General features: G+C 45.1%; 1 protein-coding gene across 27 annotated transcripts in view; it reads left to right on the top strand.

The window, feature by feature from the left end:
• Positions 1 to 22,085, top strand: part of MBNL1 (muscleblind like splicing regulator 1) — a 185,145-nt gene that overhangs the window by 141,808 nt on the left and 21,252 nt on the right. For 12 of the 27 annotated variants that reach the window (XM_081008134.1, XM_081008136.1, XM_081008122.1 and 9 more), the window contains 5 exons: positions 2,828 to 2,920; positions 9,095 to 9,202; positions 13,968 to 14,168; positions 19,800 to 20,057; positions 21,970 to 22,023. In XM_081008134.1, the coding sequence (XP_080864260.1) occupies positions 2,828 to 2,920; positions 9,095 to 9,202; positions 13,968 to 14,168; positions 19,800 to 20,057; positions 21,970 to 22,023 (714 nt within the window). The remainder of the gene's footprint in view (positions 1 to 2,827; positions 2,921 to 9,094; positions 9,203 to 13,967; positions 14,169 to 19,799; positions 20,058 to 21,969; positions 22,024 to 22,085) is intronic. The other 15 variants (XM_081008140.1, XM_081008131.1, XM_081008129.1 and 12 more) reach the window with 4 other exon arrangements.

Here is a 22,085-nt window from a genome sequence, read left to right as displayed (position 1 = left end):
GCAGCGGCTGTCCATGAGATGCCAAAAGATTGAACCTGGGACCTTCTGCATTGAAAGTAGATGATCTGACACTGAGCTACAACACTTCCCAGGCAGAAGAAGAGATAAAGAGTATACCTACCATCTAACCACCATAGTGCCATATTGTACATCTTGGGCTTTGAACATCAATTAACAAGGGCAGAGGCCACAGTTGGAGGGTCAGTATTGCAATTTGCAGCCCCCATGCTTGTCAAGGGGCAACTTCTCAAGTGACAGGTTCTAATCCATAGCGCTACCTCTTCCTTTGGGAAGAGGGTATTTGGGGAGGGTGAGTCCCCAATTTCCTGTTTCATTTCAGTCCCATACGCTGATGTCAGCTCATAATCTTCTCTTTGGTTGGCTGGTGTGACTTAGAGATCGTAAGTTTTAACAGCTCCACCTTGAAAATGCTTTCAAGCCCACTGAGCTTTAGGAAGCCTGCAGTGCTCTGCACATTTACCGCTGTGCACAGTGCAATTTACTTCTGAATAAACATGTATGAGATTGAGCTATTGGGCATTGGGGGGAAAAAACGGGTAGAAAATAGCTATCTGGAGCTCTCACCCACAAACCAGTTTCAGTTTAAGTACCCTCAATTTATCTGATTTGTGGGCCAAGCGATAAATGCTTCATGTTTTCCAGCACTGAATGCTCACAAACAGGCAGCAGTGCAGTCAACTTAAGAGACAATTTGAAAGCCTGGTTTTCGTCCTCTGTGTCTAATAATAATAATAATAATAATAATAATAAGTGCAGGATCAACAAATTAACCGGGGCAGGACCAGTAAACTGAATCATGTTTTCCTTAAAATGATAATAAAGAAAACCTAACAGAAATCTGCACTGTGACTGCAGCACAGTCTGATTAATAATAAAATGTACCATGTTTGGTTTTGCCAAATTTTGCCAACATGTGCACAGCCTGAAAATAGTGTCGTCTCTAAAGAGAGTGTTTAGTTAACTAAAGGTTGTAGTTAACTGGAGATCATCTCACCGTGGCGTTTCTGTAGTGAGATTCCCACACACCGCAAAATTTGAATGTACAAATGTACACCTTATGCAGAAGTAGATCTTGGGTCAACCTGGTCCAAAATGGCCCTGTTTTGACTGGCAGGCTCTCCCCAAGGTCTTGGGAAGTGGTTTCTCCTAGCCCTCCTACCCAAGAGAGGAGATGTGGGGGGGTTCTCACTGGGGCAGCCCAAATGTGCTCTGCCGCTCAGCCCACAAGCCCATCTCCATATTGTTTACATCGCAACAGAGAACAGGATTGAAAAGCCTCCTCAGCCCATCATATAAAGAAATATGGAAATCCGTATAAGACATGTTGTCATGTATAAAACTGCTTAATGTAGAATCACTACCAAAGTTACCCTAATGACAACCATGGCATTATTTTGAAGTTTAAAAGTATCGTTGGATACTGAGCATAGGACTACTGCTGGGTGGATGGATTTTACCTTGCAGTATTACAGTGGTACCTCTAGTTACAAACTTAATCCGTTCTGGAGGTCCGTTCTTAACCTGAAACCGTTCTTAACTAGAGGCGTGCTTTCGCTAATGGGGCCTCTTGCTGCCGCTGCGCCGCCAGCAGACGATTTCTGTTCTCATCCTGGGGCAAAGTTCTCAACTTGAGGTAACTCTTCCAGGTTAGCAGAGTTTGTAACCTGAAGCGTTTGTAACTCAAGGTACCACTGTAATTTTATTTCATAAAATATATATACTGCTTGGTTGCAAACAACACCACCCCAGGGTGGTTTACAAAAAAATCCAAGCAAAATGCACAACAGTATTTAAAAACTTGGTAATGATTCCTCGTCCAAAGCTCCTGCATAACTTTGTCTTACATTTCTGCTAAAACACTTACAGGCATAAAGCATTGATCATAGATTATTCCAGGGGTGGACAATCTGTACTCCTTCAGGTGTTGTTGGAGTCCAGCTCCCATTGTGGAGTTTTGCCACAACATTTGGGATCTACTTCCGCTGGACATCTGGAGGGCCGCAGACTGCCCTTCCCTGGATAATGCAAATTGCTGCAAAATGCATTTTTTTTAAGGGGGGGGCAGTCCTGGGGAGCAGGCTAAGGCCACTTCCAAGCTGCTGCTGTTTTGCAAGAGCGATTCAAGAGCCTAATGGCAATTACAGTGGATTTGTGCAATTAAAGTGGATTTGGTGTTCTAGCGCTGCAAACCCACTTATCAAAAAACAAACAAAAGAAACCTGACTTTTTGAAATCGGGAAAGTGGTGAGAACCATTGCTTACTCATAGCCCTCCCTGCAAACAAATCAGAGCAATTGCTCAGCAAACAGGTCATCTGGAAGTGACCCCGGAATCGCATGCAAGCTGCTTGCAAGGTGCAAGTGTGTGTAAGCAAATACGCACTTTTCAGCGGCTGACGTCACTTGACTATGAAACGTCAGATCTAGGCAGTCATGAAAAAGCAACCAGGGCGCTTTTAAAGTACAGAGAAAAGATTAGCAACCTATAGAAAGCAGGGCTGAGACCAAGCCTCCCACAGTTCTTTTTCTCTGTTCCCATGGTTTGTATTGACTTGCATAACTGCTAATCCAAATAAAAAGGTCTGCACAATATTTTCATTGTCATCAGAGCATTTTAAGTAACCTTTGATTTATACCTGCGCTCTAGGAATGGTACTGTTGTTTTATTGCACAGTTATAACTTTCCGTCACTTTTTAGATCTAAAGTATCAGTCATTTATCTTTACTATTTTACCGAATATGGCTGTTGATGACTTAGTTTAATTGTTTTAATTAGTTAACTCGATACTGTTATTATTTTTTCATAGAACCATATGCCTCAGACATTCCAAAAAAGAGGGGGGGAGGGATCTCCATATTTCATCGACACTGATTCCATTTATCAATACCAAACACTAAAGGTGAGAAAATATTATGATTTTGGGTTTTCTTTCTGCTTTGTGAGGATTTTCTTGCCGATTAGAATGTTAGTTGCTCATACTGACGGGTTTAATGTGCGTTCATTTCGTGACGAAGAGCCAGCATTTCTAGCTATGATGATTGATTTGTCTTAGAACAGTTCGTTGCAAAGCCAACAATAAGGGGCGTGGGGGGGGGGTCACCTTTGATATAATACTCAGAGTTGCCCAGGATCTGGTCAGAATGTGTTCCTGAAATTCAATCTATATGAAAATTGCTTAGAAAGTGCAACATGCGAAAGTTTCAGAAGAAGGAATACCCCAGAATGAAGAGATTGCTTGGAAGGGCTGAGTCTGGAGAGTCAGATTGGGCCTTAGCAGATGCCAACGTGGTTGAACAGCAGAGTAAAAAACAACAGTACAGTGCCAACCGAGAGGAGGAAATTAGACAGGACCTTGAAACACAAATGCAGAATACGGGGAAAGATAATGACAGAATCTGGGAAGCAAAGTCCTTAAAGGCCAAGCCCTGAACATTTATTTAAAATCTGTCAGTGGGAGAAAGGAGGTATGGCCTTTAGGTGGCAAAAGCACTGAAAAGGGACAGAAGGCAAAGTCTTAGATGCAGCGAGAGGCTGGTTTAAATTCCACCACCCCCCTCCACTTGCTTCATTAACAGGGCTGTTGAGAGGGAAGCTGCCTTTCTGTTGGCAAAGTCCCTGTTTCAGCAAGGGGGTGATGTTTTAACACCAGTCTCCCTGCATCTGCGTTAGACTGCAATGCTTCAGCTTCATTCAGTCGGGACACCGCGCCCTGGCATGAAAGCAGCAAGTGGGCAGTCGGGGCCTCAGAGCCAGTCGCAGCTCCTGCGACATGTCAGCTGCTGCTTTTCACTTACGAGATTTGTTGGAGCAGAACGATTTCTATCTCAGCAGAGATGAATGGAGGGGAGGCAGCAAAAACAAAGGCTTCTCCCGGAAATCTTGAGGATTGGAGGTGGGCAGGAGGGGAGCTCCAGGTGTCCTGTGCTGGCTGGCTGGGTGTTAACCGCTGCCTCACATGCCCTGGGCAGGGATGGGGGCAAGTCACCTCTCCTTCGGTGCCGCGGAGAGCACCTGGACCTGTTTTTGCAACGGCTTTGCCCCCCAGGAGGTGCCCAGATGGCTGGTATACCTCCCTCCTTTTTAGCTACAGCGTATTTTATTTGGCGAGCCAGTTGTTTTTATTTATATCCCAACCTTTTCCTCCAAGGAGCTCAAGGTGGCAGACATGGTTCTCTGCCCCCTACCTCATTTCATCCCCACAACCACCCTTTGAAGCAGGTTAGGCCTAGAGGCAACACTTGGCCCAAGGTCACCCAGTCAGCTTCATGGCCAAGTAGGGATTTGAACCCTGGTCTCCCGGGTCCTAGTCCGGCAGTCTAACCGCTACACCACACTGGCTCCCAAAGCAAGTTGATAGGACTGTTAGTTTGATGACTGCAAAGGGATGCATGGCAGCCCCCCAGCTTGGTTTCTGGGTCTTTCCATTAGGAGAATGACCGATGGCAGAGTGCCAGGGGGTTGCAACGCATCCCTTCGTGGTCATCTTATGCTGTGTGTTTGTCCCTCTGCAGACATGCCTAAATTCAGGGTCCTACACACTGTGGGTTAAACCACAGAGTCTAAGACTTGCCAATCAGAAGGTCGGCGGTTCGAATCCCCGTGACAGGGTGAGCTCCCGTTGCTCGGTCCCTGCTCCTGCCAACATAGCAGTTCGAAAGCACATCAAAGTGCAAGTAGATAAATAGGTACCGCTCTGGCGGGAAGGTAAATGGCGTTTCCGTGTGCTGCCAGAAGCGGCTTAGTCATGCTGGCCACATGACCCGGAAGCTGTATGCCAGCTCCCTCGGCCAATAAAGCGAGATGAGCGCCGCAACCTCAGAGTTGTCCGCGACTGGACCTAATGGTCAGGGGTCCCTTTACTTTTACCTTTACCATACTTGGGGAGCACAAGCAGGTGAGCAGAGCAGGCTATTGCTGCATATGGGTGCTCTGCAGCCCACAGGGTGGCTAGAGAGAGCCCCGTTCTCCCTCCTTGCCTTCTCCATGCAAATAGGAACCACGGTCCTCCTCCCTGCACCTCCCTTCTGCCTAATCGCTTTCCCTCTCACCTCCGGGCCTCACTGCCACCCAGAGGGAAAGGGAATATAGGATCCTGTTTTATACCAAGTCAGAGACCATTAGTTCCCCTAGCTCGTCTACACTGACTGGCATCAGCTCTCCCAGATTTCATCCTTTCCCATGCTGCGGATTGAACCTGGGACCTGGGACCACTGAGCTACAGCCGGCTGCAGTGGCTGCTGCTCCTTCCCTTTGCCAGAGAAGGAGAGAGGAGTTGGTGGGCAAGAGGCACAGAAACAAAGTCAGAGAGCCCACCAGGCGGGCGGCAATGCCAGCCTTGATAATGAGGCGCAAGGCAGGGCAGGACACTGTGCTGAGGCGTGATTCTCCTCGCTGTCGGCAGGTCTGGGTGAGTGGCAAAAGCGACGTGGAGCAGGGGCAGCGATGCGTCTCCTAACATCTTAAGTCATGTGCCGAGACAGTTTGTGCCATATATATATAGCCCGAGGAATGCATCAATTATTTATGTGGTACATCCTTCTCTCCTCGTTCCAAAACCTTAGCATTTCCTTCGGAAGGTCGCTTGCCTCTACGGTCAGAGCTGTTGTCCGTGTGTAAAGGTTACACGTTAGGAACTCGTGAATCCCCCCTCCTCCTTTCAGTTTCATTTTTAAAGCAAGCCTCATGTTTTCAAGGTTGCAAAAAAAAGAAAGTTGATTTATTTCCAGCTTCTTTGCTTCATTTATGAATTGCAACATCCCAAAGCGATTTAACAGTGAAAACCCTTTCCTTACTTTTCTCATCTGTGGGTGGCTGCAAGTTTAAGTACAAGGGCGCAGAAGAAATGCAGGAGGTCCACCATGTACAGCTTGGTATCTGACTCACGACTGAAAATAATATGCAAATCATGTTGGCTGCATGCAATTAAAATCTGCTTAATTTACATTTTGCTCCTGGTGTATTTCCAGCGAGGCTCTTGGTGCCACAGCAGTTTGATTTTATTACTGTGCAGATGTAGGAGAGATTTCATAATCCAGACCCTGTTATCTGCAGCCTCTTACGGTGCACCCAGATACTCCTACATTACAAACAGCACCCCTGGATCTCCCATTGTTTGTGCTTGACTTCATGCAGTAAATAATATTTTTATCTATTCAAGGGCTGCTTAGAAAGTACAGACGGGTGTACGATTGTTTTTCATAAGATACCTACGTTTCTTTTTGCCGTTCTGCCCTTCCTCCTTGATGATTCTGAAAAGTAATTATTGTTTTTGTCAAGGCTTTTCGTCCACCTCCCCTTTTCCACAAAAGGAATCAAATTATTTTTGGCGCTGCATTGGGGGATGTGGGTGCAGTTGTGTGAATGCATTGTCTATAAAGGAAGTCGAACCTCAGACCACAGTTCCAGGAGAAAGAGGCATCAGTGCCTAGAAGCACATACAGCCCCACACCTCACTAGAAACTAGAAAAGAAATTCAGCAAGGCACGCCTTCCGTTCCAGGCTGCTTAGATGTCTCTGCAAAGTGTCTGTTTTCTATATTGCACTCTTGAGCTGCTTCTCTTGTTTGCTTTTTTGCCTTGCTTGCTGTCTCTGGAAGCATTTCCTGCCTCTTGGGTTTCTGACATTTGTAATAATCATGAAAGAGATACTCGGCCAATATGGAGTCTGGCTCTCTAACCCCACCTCCTTAGTCGCAGGAAAGCTGTAGGTTTAGAGAGGCCAGTTACTTGGACCAAACAAAGGGGTCGGGATGTTATTCTGAGAGATGAAGTAGTACCTACTTGCCTGTCCAGTGGCAGGCTCCACATTTTGATTTCGGATTATTCCAGCAAAAAGGGAAACAAATAGAAGAGCTACAAGACCCATTCCCTAAAAAAAAAATACCCATATCCATCCCCCACGAAGGTAAGAGGGTCATGTTAACTATCTAGCTGTGCCTTTTAAGTTGCTGGGTTTTTATGCAGGTGGCCAGCCTAGGGGGCTTTAACCCTTTGCCTCTGTTACAGCCTGATCAAGGTCACATTCAAAGCATTTTTTATAGTGGAGGATGGAGCTCATTGGCTCTGGCTCCACCTACTGTTGGCCTCCTACCTTGCACCCTTACAGTTCCAAGAGACACCGCTCACTGCTGATTCTGACTTCAAAAGCACTTAGCATAATAATAATAATAATAATAATAATAATAATAATAATAATTTTTATTTATACCTCCCCCATCTGGCTGGGTTTCCCCAGCCACTCTGGGCGGCTCCCAACTGAATATTAGAAACATAATACAGTATTAAACATTAGAAACTTCCCTAAACAGGGCTGCCTTCAGATGTCTTTTAAAAGCAAGTAGGCTTTAGTTGGGTCACCTGTAGTCTGCCTGACCCCGACTTGGGTCATTTCTCTAGGGTCCATGCATCTAACATTCTACCATTCCCCACTTTGATTTAAGATAAAGAACTCATGATCACAGTGCATATGGAGAGAGTCCTCCTTTGAAAGCACTCCCACGTGCAAACTTTACTCCACATGGAAAGACAGCCCCATCAATGAAAGTTTCTTCTAGACTTTGCAGTCATGTAAGCTTTCTACATGGAAGGAAATATTGAAGTTGAGGTGCCTTCAAATAAGTGCTCCAACCTTGTGCATTCAAGATGGTACAGAGTATTGCATGAGTTTCTTTCTTTAGCATTTATTTATGTATTAAGGACTTGGTTCCTGCTCATTTGAGTTAGCTCTGGGTTACTCTCAGCTTTCTAAGGTGGCAGCCAATGAATCTGAGATCGGCTGGAGTGTAAAGTGAGAAGGACCACACCTTTGCGCCCTAAAGTCCAGCAGCACTGAAGATAGCTTTAGAAAGTTGAAAAGGTCATGTTCTCAACCTGAATCACGTAGGCCGCGATGCGTTCCAACATGACTCATTGTGGAATGGGTGGGGCTGTTCTTTCCTACTATAATAAAATCCATGGGCTCTAAGAGTTTTTCACCTCCTGCAAAACAACTCAAAGAGTATATCCTTACTACGAGGAGCAGCTGCAATAGCAATGGTGCTTAAAGTCTTCGTACTAAGCTAAAATGCCACATAGTAGCACATGGAGCACTGATTGTTTGCATGCATTGAGCGCAAAGCTACATGAAACACATGCAAGAATTTAAAGTGCATATCCTTTAACTATCAGTTGGGCAGATGGCTAACAGTTCTGGGGCTATCACATGCAGAGGAAAAGATACGATGTAGACATCCACTGCCCTGGTCCTCCCACCTAATTTCTGAAACTGGGATTAGCCCCAGGAAGCAAGCACCCATTGGTTGGTTTCTTTCCTGAGCCTTGTAGCATCTTGAATAATAATAATAATTAATAATAATAATAATAATAATAATAATAGTATATTTTTAGACCCCGCCCATCTGGCTGGGTTTCCCCAGCCACTCTGGGCGTCCTCCAACAGTATATTAAAATACAATAGTCTATTAAATATTAAAAGCTTCCCTAAACAGGGTGAATGCCCCTCGCATGCTTTGGACCCAATACTGCTTCCCCCCAGCTAAGATTTAAAGAATTAAAAAGCATGCACATTAAATGTTGATGATGGTGCATGTGGTTTGACCCTGAATTGATTTTTATAAGATCTTGGTAGATAATAAGGCAGATCGAACAGATAAGTTCAAAGTTCAGGTGCACATGGAGATGAAACTTTGGGAAAGAAAGCCGATCAATAAGGGCCACATATTCTCATATTAAAATATTTCTGCCACAGCCACTTGCAGCTTGTCAGCACATCAGGAACAGCTTACCCAGTGGGATAGAGCCACAACACCAGCTTCCTAGCAGCCATTTCACTGCCACTTAACTGAGAGGGAAGAGGTGGCAAAGACCTAGCTTGCAAACATATTGATTCAAATAGGCACCAGCTACTTAGTTTACAAGGCCAGGGTGTGTTCCTTACATCACCACCCCACTCCCCCCAAAAAAAACAACAACAATTTTTTAAAATCTCCCAGTTTTGCTATAAACCCTTAGAGGAAATCTTCCTTTGTTTACGTGAGTTATCACAATTGTCCATTTTTCTACTTCCTGTACTTTAGAGAGCCCTAGACCAATGGTCTTCAGCTGATGGGTCGGGACCCACTACCGGGTCGCAGACTGATCTAAGATGGGTCGCAACAGCAGCACTACCACAATACAAATATATGGTAACAAATTAAAAAAAAAAAAAAGTGTCCCCAAATGTATGTTTCGGTTACAGGTGTGTCCCAGATCTGGGAACAGAAGTCACTATTACCCTAGGGGTTTGTGTGCAGTTTGTTACCCTGGGATAGTGTTCAAGATTGGGCTGACTATCCTGCAGGATGAATGTCTCCATTTCACCAGGTCTTTAGACGACAGGAATTTGCAGCCTGCAAGTTTAGCGACTGCCCCCTTATCCTAACTCTCATACTGTGATGACTCCTAGACCTGCTGCTTTGTTTACTATGGATCCAAGGGCGGGGGGGGGGGATGTCTTATAAGGCTGCAGTCCTATACACACCTGGGAATAAGACCCATTGAACTCTATGGAGATTACTTCTGAGCATGCATGTATAGTAGAGTTAGAGAACCTCAGGGGCCAAATGTGGCCCTCCAAGCTTCTCTCTGGTCCTTGGGACTCTTCCCAGGTCACACACCCTTCCCAGTTGCACCACTGGCTGGCCCTGCCTTGTACCCCCACCCCCTTGACTGTTTCCCCCTGACTGGAATGTGTCCTTGGAACTTCTTCTTGCTTCTCTGAATGGAGGGTACAAAGGGATGTGTTGAAGCTACCCTACTGTCCAAAGGTAAACTTTCCATTGATCGCTCAACCCACTTACGCCTCCATCCAATCCAATACCCAGAAGGTTGCCCAGAAAGGAATGAAGCCCCCAGACTGAAAAGGGTCCCCCACCCCTGAGCTATAGCATTGCACTGACTGCTACCATAGACCACTGCTGGGCTGAGTTGGGGAATTCTCCCGCAGTGCCCAACTCGCAGGTGTGTGCTTCCAACCCGAGAATCCTGGGCAAAAAATATTGGGAATGGTGGCTTAAGTAAAGAAGCATAAAACATGTACACTGCTCTGGACCCAGGAAGAGAATGTTTAGGCATTGTGTCTCCTCCACCAGCACATCTCTTTTAGAAAGGGAGGACTTTCTGGTTGTGCTACAACCAAGACATCAATTTTTAAAATAAAATAAAATATCCTTTATACTGGAGCAGCCTCCATGCAAAATGAAGCAAGATGACATTGCATTATCACCAGGGAGTCAAGGACATGAATTTTAACTAGCGATTTGGCCACTAAGCACACAGTGACTCAGCAGACATTGGAACTGGAATGAATGAGTTCCTATTTCTTCTCTGCGTTTCTTGCAGCACGCTAACTTTCTTGATCGTGCCCTATCCATCTGACTGTGTACCGTAGGGAAATGTTGTTTAGATTATTATTAAATATTCCTCAGTGCAGAGAAAGAGAAGTGATGTCAATATGGGCAGTAAGTGTTTTCTTTCATATGCTGCATTACTGGAAATGCTGGCTTTTCAGCTTATGCAAACAACTTGAATCCCCCTTTTTGTTCACACACACACACCATCAAACTGAGTTCATTTTTAGGGTCTAATTTTTTACAGTGCTATGCTGTGCTAGTGCAAGTCTTTCTTTCTTGGATGTGCTGGTATGGGCAGCCAAACTTTGGAAAACCTAAGATTCTGGTGCTACAGCCCAATGAACAAGCACCAGTGCTTCCCAGTTTCTAACTGGGAAGATTTGCAAAAGCTTTGGCTGGAAATAGAGAAGGCATGTTTTGATAACTCATCTGGTTCCTGGTTTTGCAAGGTGTTTGCTTCCCTTCATCTGTCGGCCCAGGCTAGTCAGCCTGTTGATATGCTGTCCCGGGCCATTGGAAACTTCCATTTTTACCTGCAAGTCCTGCTTGAACTTTTTTTATTTGATTACTAAACCTTAAATCAAACGCTTCCAAATCTCACTTTGCCTTTTAGTCCATTGAAGCTTCACTGACAGCCAGAGATGGAGGGCTGGGGAGAGTCAGCGTAGCTGTCAAGGAATGCTTCTTTGTTTATTCTTGAGCAGTGGCTTTTGGTGGATGCTAAGGATGTAGCCAAGTCTAGGAGCATGTTTCTTCTTCTTCTTCTTCCTCCTCCTCCTCTAAGGCTTATTCAGCGGACTACACATTGTGTTTGGGCTTGGGTAGCCAACAGTATTTTCTACATGTGTCCCTCAGCCTTATTGCATGCATGCAGCCCCTGGCTTCTCCCATTACTTCCCACACCTTTTGTCTGCAAGGGAGAGTGGTAGGTACACATGCAGGTACACATGGGAGGACAGAGGCCAAATCACAGACAGTGGCGCCCACTCGGTCCATTAATAGGAAGCCAGGGAGTGTGGCATAAATAGTGACAGCAGCAGAGGCTGGTTTAGGTAGCCTAGATTGCTGGCTTACAATAGAGGAAAAACCAGTAGGGTTTTTACCCCCCACTCCCTTTAAGAGCAAAATACTGCAACTTAAAGTATTTTGGGTGCTGCTTCCCAAATTTAAATTTGTGGGCGTCCTATCGATAGCAGTAATCGTAGCTGTTGATTCTTGAATGCATTGCCTGTGACCCAGTGAGCTAGCAGTTTAGCTGATCAGCCTATTCCTTGCCCTTAAGGCACCTCTTAAAATTTCCCCGTGCTGGTTGCCGTTCCTCCTGCGCTCCCTGGATGTGGCGATGTGATCAGGGCTCGTATAACATTCCACTGATGGGAGTAGGAAGAACCTGAGGCAGCAAGGCTGTTGTATTTCATTGGGAAAATAATGTTTAACATTAAGAAGACATGCTGGATCAGGGGGCGGGAGGTTTGTCACAGAACAGCAGCTTTGTTCACATTCCACCTCTTCATTTATCCCAGGAAGAAAAAACCTGCAGCCCTACAAATGGTGTTGCGCTAGAAGCTGCCATCAACCCTAGCCATTGGCTCTGCTGGCAGGGACTGATGGGTGTTGAGCTGGCCTGCCCATTCCTCACTTAGCCTTTGATCACACCATTGCTTTGTCACCCTTCGCATTAAGCTCCCTCCTCCATACCTGTCCCACGTACTTCTCCTAAGCCTCGGTCTGATTATTATCAAGCACTAGAAAACGTTACACTTTTGATGGATGGGAATAGTTCCTTTTCAGCCCTAAACTGTGGGCCGTATCGATTACCTAAGGAGAAGATGGCATATTCAGGAAGGAACTACTTGAGAGCATGATGTTAAGGGGCCACAGCAAAGGATGAAGCACATGCATGTAGAAGGTCTCAGGTTCAATTTGCAGCATCTCCAATTAATAAGTAGCAGAGCTGGGAAAGATCTTGCTCCCTCTCTGCCTTTGAGAGCTATTGCCAGTCAGAATAGACAGTAATGACCCAGACCAGTAGTGGAAACATCTAGCCTGTGGACCTAATTAAACACACATGGCTCTCCTTGGCCCCACAAGGCCATTTTCTAATTTTTCATAAATGCCCACATGTCCCACTCCTGTCGTATATTTGATATCTCTATATGAAACTGCTGGGAGGTGGTATTTGGAGTGTGGTGCCTTCAAGATGCAGATGACATGTGAATCAGGAGGGAGTGTTCAGGTGCTGGACCAGTATCTGGAGAGAGTGACGGGCTGGATGGAGGCCAACAAACTCAGTCTGAATTCTGCTAAAATGGAGGTCCTGTGGTTAGGCGCTTCCTGGGTCCAGGAGTTGAGGAAACAGCCTGTTCTGAATGGTATAGCATTTTCCCTAAAGGAGCGAGTGTGTTGCACGTGAATACTCGTTTTTAAGCTGTTCCCTGGAGGAGAGGAGGGATTGTGCCCTGCTCTTGTTTGTCAGCTATACATGCCCCCCCCCCATGTAACCCATATCCTGAGATACAGTTGTCCCACATTGCCAGCATTTAGGCGTCAACTTAAAATGTTAGCTGCTCATATTAACAGATAAGGTTTTTGTTGCCTGCCCTTTTGGCGCTGAAAAGGTTATTGTTCCCTTGATAATTTTTTAATTACTTTTATGATAATTGTGTTTAAATATCATTGCTTTGGGCTCCAGCAGGAGGAAGAGGGGTGCATTAGTAGAGTAATAAATAAATTACAGTATGGGACAAGGCCTTGTCTGCACTGCAACTTCCTTCGCAGTTTTTTTTTGTCCTAGGGATCATAGTGGGGGGTAGGAACCCCTTTAAAATGCAGGGGTGGGCAGGCTGTGATGTGATATGTTGCCACTGTGAGTATTCCTGTACTGCTCACGTTGTATGCCATTGTTCCCATCACCACCAGAACTCCACTGGGAAGCGTGTGTGCCACAGGCGGGTGCCATTAAGTGGTGAGCAGCAAGAGAATGTGGCCTTGCGGCAGTGCTCATTCCATTTCCGGCCTCTTCCCGACTTTACCAAAGTTATGGCTAAAAACAGTGGCTTAAAAGACCAGACCCAATTCCAGTGCCTCCGGTCAGTGCAGCGCAAATTTCTCCAATGCAGCATTTGTGTCATGGTCACTGGCATTCAGCGAGTTGTGACTACCCTCCACTCGCCTCCCATCACTTCAACTTACTGGAGGCTGCAGGTCTATTGGCCATGGACTGGTTTGTCCTTTGTCCACCACCCAAAATAGCCGAAGAGCCAGCCAGAATGGAGGCAGTGTCTCTGTAGGGGAAGGGGAGATTCAGCAAAAATAGACTCTGCATACTTCCATGAGTGGGATCAACACTGGATCGAAAGTTTTCCCTGAGCAGAAGCAGCCTTTCTCTTCATAGAGGTGACTGCTGGGTCCAAACCAATGTGTGCAAGTCCCTCTGAATATAATGATAAAGAGTGCAGGCTCGCTGTCTCAAATATGGCTTTGTATGTATAGTGTTATTGATGTGATGGTCTGACTAATATTTACTTCTTTTTTCTCCTCTCCCCCCCCCCCACTCCAGCCAATGTTTTCAGTTGCACCAAGCTTAGCCACCAATGCTTCAACAGCCTTTAACCCCTACTTGGGGCCTGTCTCTCCTGGTTTGGTCCCAGCAGAGATCCTGCCGTCAGGGCCAATGCTGGTTGCGGGGAATCCTGGCATGCCAGTTCCTGCTGCTGCTGCAGCAGCCGCACAAAAGCTAATGAGGACAGACAGACTGGAGGTAGGAAACGACACGTTACGATTTCCCTTTGCAAAGCTTCCGACCACCCAGATCGGCATTGTTTAGTCTTGCAGTGGTAACACCCCATAAACGCCTTGCACGAGAAAGGCGTCGTTCTGTGACCCTGGGGAACATCCTTTGCAAAGACGGTGATGTAATAATGTAGCCCTGTGTCTGCATAACTTGGGGAATTGCAAATGATATTATGAGCTTGTTTTGCAGCCTGCTGCTGTTCAGTTTCGCTGGTGGGTTTGGGGAAGTACTTTTGCAGGAGAAGACACCAACTACCCCTTCTTTAATCTTTGGTAATTGACAAAATAAGTAATGCTTTTTTAAACAATGATTATCCAGAATTGAAAATCTAGCACTTTTGGAGAGAGAGGTTGTTACCAAGCTCTCCAAACGTTTTAGGGTGCAAATCACTTTATACTCCTTCCCTCACACATTTTCACCACGTCACTGTTGTTGACCCTCAGTACCCCATCTGTAAAATGGGAATATTTGTCAGGAGTTCATGGCTGACAAGGGTGGAATATAATCCCTCCCTAAGTCCCATACACTGCAGTCTAGAGCACTCTAGAGGAAGTAAAACTTTCTGAGCATCAGTAGTATTACCATCATACCAGGATGGCAGCATATTTTCCACAGACTTTCTTATTTCCATTCTACGCCTGTTGCCAGAATCTTGTATGAGGTCTCATATTTTTTATTTATCAGGTTTTGCTACATCCCTAACAAATGTTGTTCTGCTATAGCAGATACTCTCCTTTGCCCTCAACAATTCCTTATCTGAGGGAGTCTGACAGGAGTTTTCAGCATCTTCTGACATCAGTGGCGATGTGGGCCCTCAGCCAGACTTGTGCTGCAGCTTGGTACTGCGCTAAAAAACTGAGTTACAAATGAAGCCTTCTTCGTGCTAGTCTAGGCACTATCTGAATTGTCCTTAAATGGATGCAGGCATAATGCTTAATCATGGTTACTGCTAACCATGGTCTGCTGGCTTAATTTATCCCAGTGAAATCATCCTTTACATAGCAAACAAAATCATAATGCAGCAAAAAAATCACAGTTTAGCTTTCTGAGTTATAAACCCTGCCCCATGGTGGATATTATTCACTGTCATATTGCAAACAGGGTTTGCAAACTGGCTTAAACCATGGTTTTGTCGGTGGAGGTGAAAGGTTACACTCCTCCCTAGGCAGTGCAAATCACGGTTTTTCAAAACCACTTCAAACCATGGTTTCAGATCCTGGTTTGTAGCTGCACAAGCAGTCGACATCCACATTTTATGTAGCCCCAGGTGTTTGCTGAAGTGCCCCATTCTCACATCAGAGTTCCCATTTGTTTCTCCTTTTCCTCCTGGCTTCTAAAAGTTGATTCTTACATAGCAAGAAAAAATTGTACAACGTACATTTTAAAAAAAAGCCAGAGGGAGAAAACTGATTTTGCTAAAGTTGCTTGCATGAAGGAACTTTCAATTTCTTGAAAATTCCCATAAGGAAAATCTCTAAAGTAGCACCTTATTACTTGTGAATTGTGAGGAGAAATTGGCTAGTTGCATGGGGAAATGAGACGTCTGGGTCTTTATCTGTAATCTGTGCTATTTCAGCTATAAAGTCTCCCTGTGCTCTGGGGTAAGATCATTACCTTCTGCTTGCTGCCAAAAGTGGGTAGAAAAGGAGGCTGTCAGAATCACGTTTTAACATACATAAAAAATAATAACACTGTGGATGTAGGGAACAGCCTTATCCCCTGTCAGACTCTTTGTCTGTCTAGCCTAGTATGGTCTGTTCTGGATCGCAGCAATTGTCCTCTGTCTCAGGTGGAGGTCTTTTAGATGGTGATGTCAGAGATTGTTCTGCACTCAAGGCATGTGCTCGCATCACTGAACTCCCCTGTGAAATTTTGCACAGCCTTTTTAGACTATTTGGAGCCTGGGCGTGGGGCGGAACCCAAGATCCAGAAAAAAAGGCCTGATTTACATGGCACATACAGGTTTTAAAATACACAGAAAGGGACAAAAAATAATAATACCAGTGGTCTCGAAAGAGATAACAGAGGATGGAGTCGGTACCACCTTTGATGCCCTAAGGTGCTTCTTAACACCACAGCTTTAATAGGCTGCTGTTTTACCTTGCAAGTAAAATCCATCAACAGTCTTTCCACTCACGAAAAAGTGGCAAATGCCATTCTTGTAAGGTGACGTCATTTCAGACATTCAGTTTTGAACCAGGTCAGTCCAGTTAATTTCCATTTGTGCATATGTATCTCCCCTTCCCACACCAGCCCTCGCTTTAAAAATAATAATTAATTAATTAATTGACTTGCTGTTGGAGAGCTGCGCTGATTGGGTACTAGGAGAGCTGAAAGTACGAGCCAGGCCTGTGGAGGGACAGGTGCATTGATCAGACTTTGGAGGAAAGAGCTGCAACGAAAGAGAAACGGCTAGGGGTGGTTTTCTTTTCTTTTTCCGAGGCCAATTAGGCGATTTTCGATCTGCTGCTGTTTGTTTTGCTGGAGTTCAGAGAGTCTTTTTTCTCTCCAGAGCGGGGCTCCTGTTCTGCTGTGTGTTAAGTGGCGGAGTGGGACTCTGCTGGCTCCGCTGTCATTTTTGCAGCTCCCAAAGACAAAACTGCTGTCAGCCAACCAGCTAAGTGAGGCGTTTTTTGTCCTTCTAGGGCAAAACGTCTTTGCAGCATCTTTGGAAGTTTGCTGCCGCTGTTTTTAGCCAGCCCGTTCCAGCCGTTCAAAACTGTTGTTTTGGTTATGAATCAGCGCTGTCTGTTCAACAGTCATAAAACTCTTTCCCCACTATAAATAGGCAGCAGCTCTTATTTTTGGATCCGATTGCCCCCTCAGCACCCCCACCCCTTCCCAGACACATTAACGCTGGGCAGTCTTTGCCCAGTCCACCTTCACAACAGCCCTGTGAGGTATCTCGTTATTGTTCCCATTTCACAGGCGTGAACTGAGTCACGGAATCACAGAGTCTACAGACCTGTTCTGTTGTTCATAACCTGTGGGTAGCATATGTGCATAGGAGCTCCCCTGGCTGGTCCCACTCTCTAGATACCGACACACGTGCCGTCCACACACTCGGAAGTCATGTGATGTAAAAGCTTTGCTGAAGAAGAGAAGAGGAGGTTAAGGGGTGATATGATAGCCATGTTCAAATATATAAAAGGATGTCACCTAGAGGAGGGAGAAAGGTTGCTTTCTGCTGCTCCAGAGAAGCGGACACGGAGCAATGGATCCAAACTACAAGAAAGAAGATTCCACCTAAACATTAGGAAGAACTTCCTGACAGTAAGAGCTGTTCGACAGTGGAATTTGCTGCCAAGGAGTGTGGTGGAGTCTCCTTCTTTGGAGGTCTTTAAGCAGAGGCTTGACAACCATATGTCAGGAGTGCTCTGATGGTGTTTCCTGCTTGGCAGGGGGTTGGACTCGATGGCCCTTGTGGTCTCTTCCAACTCTGTGATTCTATGATTTTAAGCTAAGTAGGTCAGGGCCTGGATAGGAAGCCACCTGAGAACTCCACATATACCACCTTGAGAGTCGTGCAGGCAAAGCAGGTATGCATTAAATAAAAAGCAGCATTGGTAAATCCCTTCTATAGCAATCGAGTGTGACTACCTTGGAAGCATTTCAAGTATAATTATCCTGCTGAGTCACAATGTCTATAGAATTTAGGTGACTCAGACCTGCCTCCTTCCCTACAGACTCTCGCAGGTGTTAAGATCAGCAGAGGGGCTCCTCTTAGTAGTTTCTTTACCCTCACAAGCTACAGTGCAAGAGGGGAGAGGGCATTCTCAGTGGCAGCCCCAAGATTGGAGAACTCCTCAACTCCCCTTCATTTATACAGCTTCCAACGATTGCCAAAGAAGAAGAGTTTGGAATTGATATCCCGCTTTATTACTACCCTAAGAAGTCTCAAAGCGGCTAACATTCTCCTTTCCCTTCCTGCCCCACAACAAACACTCTGTGGGGTGAGTGAGGCTGAGAGACTTCAGAGAAGTGTGACTGGCCCAAGGTCACCCAGCAGCTGCATGTGGAGGAGCGGGAAGCGAACCCAGTTCACCAGATTACGAGTCTACCGCTCCTAACCACTATACCACACTAGCTTTACCATGGCTTTATAAACTTGAGGTGTATATTTTTAGAACCCACCTCTTATTGTTTTAAACCGTTTTAAATATTATGTTTTCATGTGGTAACTCATCCTGAGGCCTTAGGGTGAAGGGCTAATAATAATAATAGCAACAACAACAACTTAACAACAACCCAAACCTTCCCAACTGGGAAGTCATTTGGATTCTGCAAACCAACCAACCCCCCCCCCAAAAAAAACCCCACCCTAAGAAATATATCTGATCTTATTGAAGCTTTTCTGGCTTCCCTCAGAAGTCCCCGAATGCACCACCTGAGGAGAAGCACTAAAAGAGACGGGCATCGGCCATGCTTGCTTTTGTCCTAGGCCCAGAAGTGGGGGGTGGGATGCAGGAGTTCCAGCAGGGAAGGTGTGAGGCCCTCAATCTGACCTAGCAAGGACATCGCTCTCATGGACCAGGATAATGAGAGGGCAGGGCAGGGTGGCGAGGTTTGGACGCACCAGCCGGGCTACTTATCACTTGATACCATTTGAAGTTAAATGATGACATGCTCCTGCCTATCTACTATTTGCCTTGCGGCCAGCCATTGCTCTTTTTGCTTTTAAAATGAAAAGGCTCGAGGTGGGAAAACACACTTTTTAAAGATGTTGTTGCCCCTTGCTGCTTGACTTTCATCTAGAACGAATTCACAATTCACAGGTGTTTTTTTTTTTTAAAAAAGTCCCTGAGGTAATTGGAAAAAGGTTTCAGGTGTTCACATTGCCTTATGTCCTTCTCTCTTAATATTAAGCCTTTCTGCATGCGTGAGTACAGCCTTAGTGAAAGAAAGCAGCAGCAAAGTGATGTGAGAAACTATAAAAACAGAACACAGTTTGACAGGGAAGGAGGGAACGTAGACACTGAAAAAGCATTTCGTGTGTCTGCGCCCCCTCGTGTGGTAAAATCGTGGAATAGCAGAGTTAATATATTTTGCTCATGTGTGCTGACAAAGCTTTAGGTGGAACAAAAAAAATGCGTGGAAAGGTCATGCACCTCCAAGCTAGAACTAAACGCAATTGGCTGAATTAGAAATTGTTAATTCTGCTTTTGCATTTAGGAACGTTATAACCTGCATAAGGCAAAGCAGATTGCTAGATTGCAACTAAAGAATCTCACTCGAAAGAAACTGAAGTTTTAATAGCTGCATAATGGCAGCAGTCGGGGGAATCGTTTTGCAGCATAGAATCATAGAATTGTAGAGTCGGAAGGGAACCCCAGGGTCATCTAGTCCAACCCCCTGCAATGCAGGAATCTCAGCTAAAGCATCCATGACAGATGGCCATCCAGCCTCAGAAATACTTGGTTTTTTCTGCTCGAACAATATGAGGACTTAAAACGCATAGGATTCAGTTGCTTTTAAAACAGCAATGTACAATTGCCAGGGTGCACCTGACGTTTCCTTGCAAAGTGATCTAGGTCACTTTTCCCAGATCAGCTTTCGTTTGTTGGAGTAACTCGGTTTTGTTTTCGAATCCCGCCACAGGTATGCCGAGAGTACCAGCGTGGCAATTGTAACCGAGGAGAAAACGATTGCCGGTTCGCTCACCCTGCCGACAGTGCAATGATTGATACCAATGACAACACCGTTACCGTCTGCATGGATTACATCAAAGGGAGATGCTCAAGGGAAAAGTGCAAATATTTCCACCCTCCTGCACACCTGCAAGCTAAGATAAAAGCTGCCCAGTACCAGGTCAACCAAGCAGCAGCTGCTCAGGCAGCAGCTACTGCAGCAGCCATGGTGAGTCCAAAGAAAGAAATGATTGCAAAAGCAGTAACCTTGTCAGCTGCAGGACAGTATTAATGTATTAACTCTCCTTGCTGAAGATATTATTGTTCAGGTATCCCATTCCTTACGTATTCCAGTAAGCTTCCAAGCATGTGATGCCACTTCTGCTCTTAAGTAGTTTCAGGTTCTCCTTCAAAAAGGAAAAAAAAGGAAATTATCATAAGAGTTTTTCCCGTGTGTACATGGCTTGTGTATATGTATGTACCCAAATGTACATAACATTAGCCATGTGCCTGTGAATATACCGAGAGACAGGCATTTAGCGTGATGGTAATGCACATCCGTTTATACCTGCCAATCCATAGCTTTTGATATGCATGTATATGCTTGTCAGGATCAGTCCATATCGGCAGTTTTTCTGCAGCATTTCAGACATAAGAATTGCACAAGCAGTTGGTGCATTCCTCATCAGATCTCACGATCTGCCATTTCCTTTTGCTTCATTTCCTGTGCTATGTTCAACAGATAATATGCCTTTATAAAGAGGTACATTTTTTTTTTTTGCCTCACTTCCTGCACAATATGCCCCCTCCCTCCTCCTCCTCCTTCTCCATCTTCTTCATTGGAGTTTTTATTTCTGTTTCCTTGATGACAAATCTGCACGACCCTCCCTGTGCATCTTATTTGCCTTGTAAATGCTGTCTGCTAATTCCTTCCTGAATATAACGGGTTATAACTGGCTAGTTCATGATTCCAGAACACAACTATTTCACAAAACCAAGGTCCCTCTCCAACTTTTTTTGCTGGGTGGGGGAAACAATCTTATTAGGAGCTGTTGTAGGTCCTCTGTTGCAGGGGCACAAATGCAACATTTCACATGAAGAACAAACCCTCACAAAGCCTGAGTTTCAGATGGGTAACGCACAAATAATAGTCTTGGTAGCAGAGAAGTAACATCTAGAGTTCTGCTCATTTGGACGCACCCTGAGAAATATATATGCATATTCCAATTATTGCTTGTCTAAAACGTACACATCACTGAATAGATATGCATTAAATATTTCAGGTTTGGGCCTTCTTTCTGTGTATGAGGTTTCACAGTAACTTTAAAATATATGATTTAATTGGCAAGGGGGCGGCAATAGGATCTGGAACTACTTAGGAGCAGGCACACCCAACAGCAAGACTGTTAACGTGAATTGAGGGGCCTGAAATCATTTTTTTATTATTATTATTATTATTACTGTGTTTCTCTTAAACATAACTATGGTGTAACGAATAATTGCACAACTGGGAAGTTAACCATGCCATGGAGTAGCTAAACTGCAGCATACTGGGGCAGGGAGCAAAAATAGTTGGTGCGCGCACTGCTTAAAAATGTGATGGCGGGGTTGTCAAGCCAAAATAGCTATTTTAATGGGCCCCTTCTCCGTTCTTTGCTTAGCTGTTAGTGTCGCCCTATATATTTTTCCTACATAGCTACATGATTTGACCATTAAAATACTACTTCATGTGAAACGTTGTTGTGTGATCTTCATAGCACACTGCCGGACTACAGGAGAGAGGCCTTTTCCCCCTGTGCTTACGGATACTTGAGCAAAAATACAGAAGGCAGACTCTCTTTCTCACTCTCTTCTCCTTCCTTCACCCTTTTTTCTCCCCCTGTTATAGAGTATCTTGTTTGTAATTAACTACATTAGAGGTGTATCCTCACAATAACAACTCAGTAGTGCCTTTATTGTGCATGCTTAGTCTTGTTATTCGTTGTATATGGCATTCCGATGATTTGTTTTTTATTTGTTTTTTCTCACCTACCCAAAAATGCACTGCTGCCCCCATGATGCACCTCTGCTTGCTGTTTATGTTAATGCGCTTGAACCCCACTGGCCCATTGCCATCATGTGCTCGCTGCCTGCTAATTAAGACTCAGTCGGCTGTCAAATCACTGAAGCGACCCCTCGAGGCAACCTTTGACCTGGTACTATGACCTTTCACCTTTTAGCTTGGCATGTAGCTTTACTGTAGATGCATTTTAAAAAA

Source organism: Podarcis pityusensis (assembly GCF_964106645.2).
Source record: "Podarcis pityusensis genome assembly, chromosome: 5".
Classification (NCBI taxonomy): Eukaryota; Metazoa; Chordata; class Lepidosauria; order Squamata; family Lacertidae; genus Podarcis; species Podarcis pityusensis.
Note: the sequence above shows the minus strand (reverse complement) of the source record. Positions and strands in the feature narration are given on the sequence as shown.